At 11.0% G+C, this 12,500-nt stretch overlaps 1 protein-coding gene across 1 annotated transcript in view; it reads right to left on the bottom strand.

The window, feature by feature from the left end:
* Nucleotides 1-708: 708 nt before the first annotated feature.
* LOC119576866 overlaps nucleotides 709-12,500 on the bottom strand; it is a 14,301-nt gene continuing 2,509 nt past the window's right edge. The window contains exons 4-8 of the mRNA XM_037924522.1: nucleotides 2,084-2,175; nucleotides 1,783-1,810; nucleotides 1,137-1,237; nucleotides 968-1,009; nucleotides 709-714 (exon numbers count right to left, since the gene is read on the bottom strand). Coding sequence (XP_037780450.1) covers nucleotides 709-714; nucleotides 968-1,009; nucleotides 1,137-1,237; nucleotides 1,783-1,810; nucleotides 2,084-2,175 — 269 coding nt within the window. The remainder of the gene's footprint in view (nucleotides 715-967; nucleotides 1,010-1,136; nucleotides 1,238-1,782; nucleotides 1,811-2,083; nucleotides 2,176-12,500) is intronic.

The raw sequence follows: 12,500 nt of genomic DNA, 5'->3' as shown, positions 1-12,500 counted from the left end.
TATTTTAAATCGTTTAAAACAAAAAAAGATTTAGACCTGATTGACAAGGGGCCAGAGGGGGGGCCAGAAGTCTTTTCCCCTGGTTTTAAAGGGGATAAAAAAAATAAATTTTAAAAAAAATAAAAAAATTACAAAAAATGAAACACAAAATTTTTGAAAGTTAGGACAAGAAGAGGAAATGCAAAAAAAAAATTTCTTTTAAATTTGGAAAGAAAAATCAAGAAAAAGACCGGAAAAAATGGAAAAAACAAAAATTTAGGAAAAAGAAAAATAAAAAAAGGGGTGGCAAAGAACTTGTCACCACACACTCATGTCCAGCCTACAATCCCAAGTCCCATCAGAGAGGCCACTCACATAATCCTAATGCCTGTATTTTGGGCCATATGATTGTGATGAAGCACCGAGATCCAATGGGTTAATCATTAATGACTCAAACTAATATCTAAATATCAGTTGGGACACGAGGACAGGAGTTGGGTTCTACAGTTAACGGAATATCAACACAGATTTTGCACTTTTTAGGAGCGCTTTATGGAGCCTTTTTTAAGCCAAATTATTCATAATTTTGAACAATGTCTAACAAATACATGGACCACCATCCAAGTAACATTCTCTGTACTGCCAACAGGGTACAATTCAATGGAATTTAAGCAAATTTCTTTCAAATATTATAAATGAAAATCAATCTATTTTTCTCTGGATGGGGATTCATGACTGTAGTGAATCAGAAATATGATTAATTGTTACAAGGGACACAGATACTCCTTCCTTAAACTACAAAATTACAACAAATGGACCAGATAGGGTGTCAGCACACACAAGTACAAATGCTTAATGCATGCAGATCAAAGGGCTAGTGAAGGTGGTACTAGATGAATCATGACAATGATTTTACAAAGGTAGTGTGGATAAAAATGATAAAAGGGAGCATCTTTTAAAATTTCACATGAGAAGGGGGGGTAATTACATTAAACATAGGGGTAACTAAAATATAAAAATCTATGCGATTCTGCAAGTGTACAAATAAGGATGTGTATAAGATGTGAATATGTATAGTGAATGTATTTAGGCAATCCTCATATTTTTTTACCTTAACCCTTTCCAGACAAGTTACGTGTACAAGCGTCATAACATACCACTTGGTCTGCGGGGTACAGCTGTACATGTGGCGACACGCTAGAGCGCGTGGAGCGGGATGTTCCCCTTTTGTAGGGGGACTCCCACGCCCAGTGTCTGGCTGTTGCCAGAGTTTTTTATACTCAGAGATTTCTTTTTTTTGCATAGGAGAGATAACCTCTGTTTTGTGGTCATCTGGCATTATTATTTTCAGAAGCCTATAAAACAATCTCTTTGACAGAGCCCTCCCTCCCTTTGAGATCTTTAAAAATTTCCCAAAGAAAATATCAAAACCCATACTTTAGAAAATTTAAAAAGGCCCCCGGGATTTTTAAAACCCCTCCTCCCCTGAAAAGTTTCTGAAAAGTTTTTAAAAATGTAAATAATGGTGCTTAAATTTTGGGATGAATTTTTTAGGTAGGGAAAGTTTTTCCTAGGGACACCAGGTCATGTAAAACAAAGAGTCAAAGATTAGTAATTTGAGTTTTTAGAAGGCCAAACACTAAAAACAGGAAATAAAGATAAAAATAGGAAAAAGAAAGCATTTTAACTAACAAGATTCTCACTACAGCATTGCAAAATGTGTACATAAAATATCTACTGGCTCATTTGAAACCAAAAATAAAGATTTATGAAAAGAATACAAAAGGTTTACAAATATCTTACCATTGATGATCACCTCTGACACAGCTATCTTATGGTTAATTTTGTGAAATTAAATATGCAGATTTTACTTCATCATCTCATTATCAAGCTACACATGGGTTAAACATTAAGAGAAAAAAAAAAAGAGACAGAAAAATGGGTACCAATCCTTCAAGGGATGAAAATATCATCATGTATTACTTGAGAACCAAAGCCTTTCACACTTTTGTTAATTGCCAAGTCTTAGCCTAGGGTTATGAACAGACCAACATGCAAATAAGTTTAGCTGACATGGAGTACCTGGTCCTTATAGAAACATCACTATGTCCTTACTCTTAGCATTTTCAAAGATAGTGGTAATAGTCCTGAAAACCTCGTTGGCTGGTCGAGAAGCATCTATCGCTGTATGGATGCCTGTGAAATAGAAATATGTGAAAAGTCCCATCTATATATGTATCATATATATACTTCATATATTGTATGTATATAAATATAATTATATATATATATTATATATATAATATAACATATACATATTATATATATATATATATATTATATATATATATATATATATATTATATATATATATATATATATATATTATATATATATATATATATATATATATATATATTATATATATATATATATACATATATATTATATATATTATATATACATATATATACACATATTATACATATACATATATATACACATATATATATATACATATACATATATATACACATATATATATACATCATATATATACTACACACAGACACACACACATATATATACACATATACATACACACACACACACACACACACACACGCACACCACACCCCACACACAAAACCACACCACCCCACACACATATAATATTATATTTATATAATAATATATAATATATTATATATATATTTTTATTAATATATATATATATATATTTTTTTTTTAAATATTATATTTTTTTAAAATTTTTAATATATTATATTAAAATTTATTTTTTTTTTTATTTTTTTTTTTTTTTTTTTTCAAAAAAAATTTTTAACCCAAATAATTTTTTTGTTTTTATTTTTTTTTAAATTTTTTTAATTTTTCAATCTTTTTTTTAGTTATTTTTATTTGGGCTTTAAATTTTATATTTTTTTTTTTTTTTTTTTTGTTTTTTTTAAAAAACATTTGGGGGGTTAGATAATTCCTTTTTTTATTTATTTTAAACAAAACCCCCCTTTTTTTGGTTTTTTTAATATTTTTTAATTATTTTTTAAAAATAATTTCTTTTTTAAACAAAAAAAAATTTAATATTCTTAAAAAATAAAAAATTTTACAAAATTTAATAAAATTTTTTCCCAAATTTTTAATAAAATTTTTAATAATAATAATTATATATTATTATATACATATAATAAATTATAAAAAAAATTTTATACTTTAATTATATAACATATAATTAATATAAAATATAAAATATTATTATAAAATATATACATATTAAAAATATATTAATTAATAATAATAAAAATTATATTAACTATTAATAAATATATAATACATTAAAAAATTTTTTTAAACATATATATCTTTAAAAATTTTAATAAAAATATTATAATATAAATATAATATTATAAAATATTATCATTATTATAAATAAAAAAAAATTTATTACCTATATAATATTTAAAATAAAATTTAAAATTTTAAAAAATTTTAATATTTAATTTAATATATAAATATAATAATATAAATAATTAAAAATATAAAATTATATAAATATACATATAAATTTATAATATAATAATATAAATTTTTCCTAATTTTATAAAAAAAAAAAATATATAAATTTATTATAACATATATAATTATATATTAAATAAATTTATTATATAATATAATAAAAATTATATAATATTATATAATATTAAAATAATATATATAATTTTAAAATATTTTTATATAATATAAAAAAAATTCCTTTAAATATATAATATATACATTATAAATATATAATATAATAAATTTAAAATTAAAAATATTATAAAAAAAAAACCAAAAAAAAATTATTTTAATATTATATATTTATATTTTTTTTAAAAAAAAAATTATTTTAAATTATAAAATTAAAATTTTTATTTTTAATATATTAAAAATTTTCATTAAATTTTTTATTTTTTAAAATTAAAATATTTATATAAAAAAAAAAAAACAAAAATATATATTTTTTTAAAATATAAAATTTTATTATATTTATATTAAATTTTATTTTTTAAATTTAAATTATTTTTAAATTTAACTTTTGTATTTTAATTTATATTATAAAAATTTACTATTTAATCTTTTTAATATTATAAATTATAATTAAAATTTTTAAAAAAATTAATACAAAATTAAAAATTATCTTATAATATATAATAATAAAAAATTATATAAATTTTTAGAATATATATATTTAATTTTTTTAATATAAAAAATTTTTTAACATTAAAAAAAAAAATTTTAATTTAATAATATATTTTAATATAACCTTTTATTATACATAAAATATATATCCCATAAAAAATTTTTAAAAAAATTAACTAATCCCAATATATAATATTATATAAAATTAAAAATTTATATAAAATATATAAATAAATATAAAATAAATATATAAATAATATAATAAAAAACCAAAAATATACAAAATAACTATATACATAATATATAAACAAAAAAAAAAATTATATAATAAAATAAATTTTAATATAAATAATAATTTTATAAAAAATTTTTTAATATATATAAATAATTATATAATATTATATAAAAATATAAATTATAATATATTATTTTTAATTAAAAAATTAAAAATTAATATAATTTATAAAAAATTGAATATTTAATAATTATATATTTATATAAAATATATTTTTTATATATAAATGTTTTAAAAATTAATTTATTTATATATATATTGTTTTTAAAAAATTTTAAAAAAAAAATTATATTATAAAATTTTTTAAATTATTATAAATTTTTTAAAATCTTAATTAATATTTTAATTTTTTCATTTTAATTTATATATAATATTTTAATATATTAAAATTAATTAATATAAAATTATAAATAATTTTTAAAATTTTTAAAAATTTTAAAATTTAAATTTTTTCTTATTATCATTAATTATTTTTTTAATTTTAAAAATTTTTAAAACCTTTACAAAAATTTAATTAAAATTAATAATTATTCATAAATATATAATATTTTAAAAATTTTAATATATATAATATAAAAATACATATAAACATAATATAAAAAATATACAATTTTTAAATCCCCAAATAATTTAAATAAGCATTTTTAAATAAAATACTAAAAAACATAATAAAATACAAAAATTATATAATTATAAATAAACATTAAATTTTAAATTAAACATAATTAAAAATTAAAATACAAAAATTTTTAATAATACAATAATATCCAAATAAATTAATAAAAAAAACTTAATAATAAAACAAAAAAAAATTTTTAAAATATAAAACATATCCATATCTATAAAAATATAATATATAAATTATTATATATAATAACCATTATATATATAATATATTAATATAAACAAATTTTTAATAATAAAAATATACAATATATACTAAATATTATAAAAATTTTTTTAAAAAATTATATATAATATATCATAAAAAAAAATTTTTTAAAAAACCATATAAATAAAAAAATTTTAAAAATATACAATTTAAAACAAAAAATTTTTAAAAAATATTTACAAAAAAATATATATTAAAAATATATAAAATAAAATTTACAATTTTAACATTTTAATTTTTAAAAAATTTTTATATAAAAAAACCTATAAATAATATATATACATATTTTTTAAAAAATTTTTTTTATTTTTTTAATTTTTAACATTTATAAATAATAATAATAATTTTAATTAAAATTAATATTATAAATATTATTATTATAATAAATAAAAAATTACTATAAAATTTTTCTTTTTTTTTTTTTTTTTTTGTTTTTTTTTTTTTTTTTTTTTTTTTTTTTTGTTTTTTTGTTTTATTATAATAAATATAATATAAATTTATATATAAATAAATAAATAAAATTAAAAAATTATTAATAAAAAAAAATTATTATAAAATTTATATTTTTTTTATATATTGTAAATATATTATATATATATGTTAAAATAATTTTTTTGTTTTTTTTGTTTTTTTTTTTTTTTGTTTTTTTTTTTACTTTATTTTAATTTATAAAATATTTATATTAATAAAATTTTTAATAAAAATTAAAATTTTAAAATTTTATATATATTTATATTTATTAATTAAATAATTATTTATTTTAAAATTATATATTTAAAATTTTAAAAAATGTAATTATATTTTTATTTTTTTTTTTAAAAAAAAATTTTTATAAAAATACATAATGAATATATATTATATAATATTAAAATTTAAATTCTATATATATATACAATTTATAAATATTTTCTATATTTTAAATATATTTTTATTATATTCTAAATATATCAATATTTTTAAATTTAAGATATTTAAAAAATTTAAATAACTATAACCTATATAAAAACTATTTTATAATATTATATCCTTTTAAATTACATATATATATATATATATATATAAATATATAAAAATTTATTATTTTATATTTATATTATAATATATAAAAATAATTTAATATATAAATTTTATATTTTTTATAATTATATATTTTTTAAATATATATTAATAATTTAATAAAAATAATATATATAAATATTATATATATATATTTTAAAATTATTATTATATATTATTTTTTTTTTTTTTAAAAAAATTTAATTAAAAAATATTATAAGTATAATTTTTAAAAATTTTAAAATACATTTTTTTAAAAAATTTATTTTTTATACTTACATAAAATTTACAAAATTAATTAAATTTTAAAAATTAATATAATATAATTAAATTTTATATAATAATTTTAAAAAATTTTTAAATACTATCAATAAATATAATATATAAATATAATTATCAAAAAATTTTAAAAAAATTAATTAATAAAAATTAATTTATAAATTTTTATAAAAAATTATAATAATAAATTTTATTTTTTTAACCCTTAAATTAAATTATAATTTTTAAAATTTTTATATATAATATAACATATAAATAATATAAAAATAAACAAAAAAAAAATTTTAAATTAAAATAAATACCTTTAAAAATAACATATAATTATAATATTAAAATATAAATAATAAATTACATATAATTTATATTACATATATACAAAAAAAATTTTTTTAAAATTTATATATAAAATATATAATATAATACAAAAACCAATTATACAAATTTTATAAATTATATACAAAAAAATAAATACAAATTAACAAAAATTTAAAAATAATAAATAAATATAAAAATAAATACATAAAAAATTTTAATAATTATATTTATTTTAAATTTATATATACTTTATATATTTTTAATATTAATATATTTTAAAAATTTCCTTTTTTTTTTTTTTTTTTTTTTTTTTTTTTTTTTTTTTTTTTTTTTTTAAAATTATAATATTATAAATAATTAATATATATATTATATATTTTTTTTAAAAAATAAAATTTTTAAAAAACCCCCCCAAAAAAAAACAACAAAAAAAAAAAAACAAAAAAAAAAATATATTATTTTTATATATTATTTTTTTTTTTTAAATTTTTTTTTTTTTTTTTTTTTTGTTGTTTATATATTTTATTATTTTATAAAAAAATAAATATATTTATTAATTTTTTAATATATATATAAAATTAAAAAAAAAAAAAAAAAAAAAAAAAAAAAAAAAAAAATTTTTATATTTTTTAAATTTAATATTTATTTTTATTTTATTTATTATATTAATATTATTATTATATTTAAATTTTTAATTATGTTAAAAATTTTATTTTTTAATTGTATATAATATAATTTTTTATATAATATATTATATAATTAAATTATTTTATTTTAAATGTTATAAAAATTTTATATTTTTTGGTATAAATTATTTTTTTTATAATATTTTAATTATATTTAATATTTATTATTTTTGTTATTAATTTTATATTAATATATTATATAATTTTATTTATATTATTTTTTTTTTTAAATATTATTAATTTTTATATTTATATTTTTTTTTATTTTTAAAATTTATATTATTTTATTTTTTATATGTTATTTATTATATTTTTGTATATTTTATTTTTTGTATTTTAATTTATTGAAATTTTTTTTAAAAAATTTATAATTAATAATTAAAATATTTTTTATTATAAATATTAAAAATTTTTATATACTTAAATTATACTATAATTTTATATATATATATATATATATAAAAAAAAAATTTATAATAAAATTTTAATATCATATAAAATTAATATATTAAAAAATATAAAAATATAAAAATAATAAATAAAATTTAATTATAATATTATAATTTATATTATATATAATATTATATATATGTATAAAATTTAAATTGATTATTTTTTAAAATTCATTTTTTTTTTAATATATTATATTTAAATTATATATATTTATATATTTTATAATATATTTTTTTTAAATAAAATTATTATTAAATATATATTATATATTTTTTAAAAAATTAATATAATTATTATATACTTTTTTAAAATTTAAATTTATTTTAATTATTGTATATTAAATATATTTTTTGATATATTAAATATCTTATTATATATATTAATAATATTTTTTTAATTTTAAAATTTATATAATTTTTAAATATAAATTATATATATAAAAATAATATAATATATTTAATTAAAATATTTAAAATTTTTATATAAAATTTAATTATATATTAATTATTATTTTATATAGATAATAAATATTATAATGTTTTTTAAATTATATATATAATAAAATAATATTTTTAAAATTATAATATTAATAAAAAATTTATTATACATATAAAATTAATTTTTTAAAAAATTTAAAAATATTTTTATATAATATTAATATATAAATAATAAATATATAAAATTATTTTTATATATAAATTTATGTATTTATATTTATTATTATATATTATATATATATAATTATATATATTATATAAAAAAACCCCAAAAAACAAAAACAAAAAACAAAAAAAACAAAAAAAAAAAATATATTTTAAATATATCATTATTTAAAATATATTTATCATATATATATTTTTTAATTTTTTTAATTTTATTATATTATTATAATATATTTATTTTATGTATTTTAATGAAAATTTTATTTAATATATTTATTATTTATTATAAATTTTTTTTAAAAAAAAAAAAAAAAAAAAAAAACAAAATATTATATATTTATATATTTAAAATTTTTTAATAATAAATATATGATATATATGTATTTTTTTAATATTGTTTATTTTATATTTTAAATATATTTATAATTTGTTTATATATTATTTTTTAAAATTATTTGTTTTTTTTTTATTTTTTTTTTGTTTTAAATATTTTTTTTGGTTTTTAAATATATTATTTAAATTTTTAAAATATTATATATATTTTTTTAATATTTTAAATTTAATTTATAAAAAATTATATATTTATATATTATTTATAATTATTTTTATATTATTGTATATATGTTATATAGGGTTTTATTTATTTTTGTTATGCTATATATTTTTATTTATTTATTTATTTTTTTGGGTTTGTTATTTTTTAAATTAATTTTGATTATTTATTTATATTTTTATAAAATTTTGAATTTTTTAATGTTTTTATATTTATATTTTTATAATATTTGGGGAAAAATTATATATATATATTTATGATTTTTATAGTTATATATATTTTTTTTATTTATATATTTTTATATTTATTATATTTTTATTTTTTAATTTATTTTTTTGTTTTTTTTATATATTTATATTGATTTTTAATATATTTTTATATTTATTTAATTTATTTTTTATATTTTTTTATATTATATTTATTTTTTTAAATAAATCAAAAATTTAAATTTATAAAACATATTTTTAATAAATATACCTTTTTTATAATATTAATTTTTTTAAATTAATTATAGAATAAATTACTTAATTTTTAATTTTTAATTTAATATATAATAAAATTAAAAATATATCTTATATACTATTTTTTGTTTAATTATTTTTAAAATTATAATTATAAATTAAATATAATATTTATATATTTTATATTTTTAAATTTTAAATATATATTTAATTTATATATTTTTTTTTATAAAATATAAAAATTATTTTTTTATATTTAAATTTTTTAAAATTTTATTTTTTATGTTATTTTTTTTTAAAAATATGTTTATTTTATTATTTTAATTTATTTTATAAAATTTATATTTTGTTTTTTAAAGATTTTTTAAAAAAATTTTTAAAAATTTTTTATATATTATTATATTTTTATAAATTTATTATTTTTATATTTAATTATATATTATATATTTTATTTATATTTTTATATTTTTATTGTTAAAATTTATTTATTTTTAAATATATATGTTTTTTTATATTTTTAATTGTATATTATTTTAAAAGTTATTTTTTGGTAAATTAGAAAATAAAAATTTTAATTATAATATATTTAAATTATATATAATTTAAATATTTTAAATAAAATATAATAATTATAAAATTTTTAAAAAAAAATTAAATAAATATATGTTTTTAATATAAAATTAAATAACTTAAAAAATTATATATACATTAATAAAATAAATATTTAAAAATTATGTAAAATTTTAAAAATTTAAATAATTATATTTTTAAAATAAAATTATTTAATATATTATTTAAATATATTATATATATATTTTTAATTTTTTTTTTTTTTTTTTTTTTTTTTTTATATATTAATATATAAAATAATAAAATTTTTTAATATTATATAAAAAAATTATAAAATTATAATTTATAATTTTTAAAAATTTATAATTATATATATATAAATTATATTTTTTTTTTAAATTATATATAATAAAACTATTTATAATTTATTTTTATATAATATTATATATTATTTTATTTTAATTATTTAATATATATTATTTATTTTTTTTTTTTTTTTTTGTTTTTTATAATAATTTAAAATTATTATATTTAATTATTTTTAAAATTATTATATATTTTATTATAAAAATTAATTTTTTTTTTATTTTTTTTAAAATTTTAATTTTTATTATTTATATATTTTTTAAATTTTTCTTTTTATTATTTATTTATATCTTTTTATAATTTTAATATTTTTATAAAAAATTTATATATATAGTATTATTTAAAATATTTTATATTTTTAATAAAAAAAAATTTATATATATAAATATATGTTAATTTTTTAATATTATTATTTTTTTAATATTTTTAAAAAAAAAAAAAAAAAAAAAAAAAAAAAATTATTTTTTATATTTATTAATATGAATATTTTATAAAATTTTTATTTTATTTTTATTATATAATGTTTAAAAAATTTTATTATGTTAATATATATATTATATTATTATATATATATTATTATATTTATTAAATTTTTTAATATACTAAATAATTTATATATTTAATATTTAAAATTTATTATATATTTTATTTTAAAAATATTTTTAATTATATTTAAAATTATATTTATATTTAAAAAAATTTTAAAAATTTAAATTTTATATTTTAAATATTTTTTTAAAATATAATTATTATTATATATATATATGGCTGCGATGGCCGATGGTTGAGCATCGGACTAAGATTTACCGGCCCTTGGGGGTTTCACCGGCGGCTTTTTTCCCCGGGGGCAAGGTTTTTCACCCGACCCTACCTAGCCCTGGGTGGCCAACCGAAATTCAGTGCGGGCCCAAGCCCAGAAAAAAGAAAAATATTCCCCTAAAGGAACCGGCACCCCCCGGGGGGGCCCCCCCCCCCCCACATCCAAAGCACCACAAAAAATTTAAACGCGCCACCCAAAAACGGGGGAAAAAAAAAAAAAAAAAAAAAAAAAAAAAAAAAAAAAAAAATATTTTATTTTTAATCTATATATATTATTATATATTATTATATTATATTTATAAAAAATATAAATTAAATAAAAAAAATTTTATATATTATTATATTAAATAAAAATAAAAATTTTTTAAAAATAAAATAAAATTTATAAAAAATTTAATTATATTATAATAAAACTTTAATAAAAATTATTTTTAAATTTAAATTTTTTATTTTATTTTAAAATAATTTTTTTTTAAATTAAAAAAAAAATTTTTATTTTAAATATATTTATTATTTAATATTTTAAAATCCCATATATTTTATAAAATTTAAAAAAATATATTTAAATTTATATATATTAATTCTTATATTTTTTTTTTTTGGGGGGTTTGTGGGGTTTTGGTTTGGGGGTTTTGGGGGGGTTTGTGTGGGTGGGGTTGGGGGTTTGTGTGTGTTGTTGTGTTATTTTGTGTTTGTCTTTTGTTTATTTTTGGGTAAAATATTTTTATTATTTATTATATTTGTATATGTTTTAATATGTGTTTTTTTTATTATTATATTATTGTTTATAAATATATGAAATTTAAAAAATTTAAAATTTTTTTATTTTTATTGTCATGTATATATTATTATTATTATATTTTAAAAATTTTTAATTTTAAAAAAATTTTATTATATTTAAAATTTTAAAAAAATTTTAT

This window comes from Penaeus monodon, chromosome 1, assembly GCF_015228065.2.
Source record: "Penaeus monodon isolate SGIC_2016 chromosome 1, NSTDA_Pmon_1, whole genome shotgun sequence".
NCBI lineage: Eukaryota > Metazoa > Arthropoda > Malacostraca > Decapoda > Penaeidae > Penaeus > Penaeus monodon.
The sequence above is the reverse complement of the archived record's forward strand: the minus strand, read 5'-3'. Positions and strand labels throughout refer to the sequence as shown.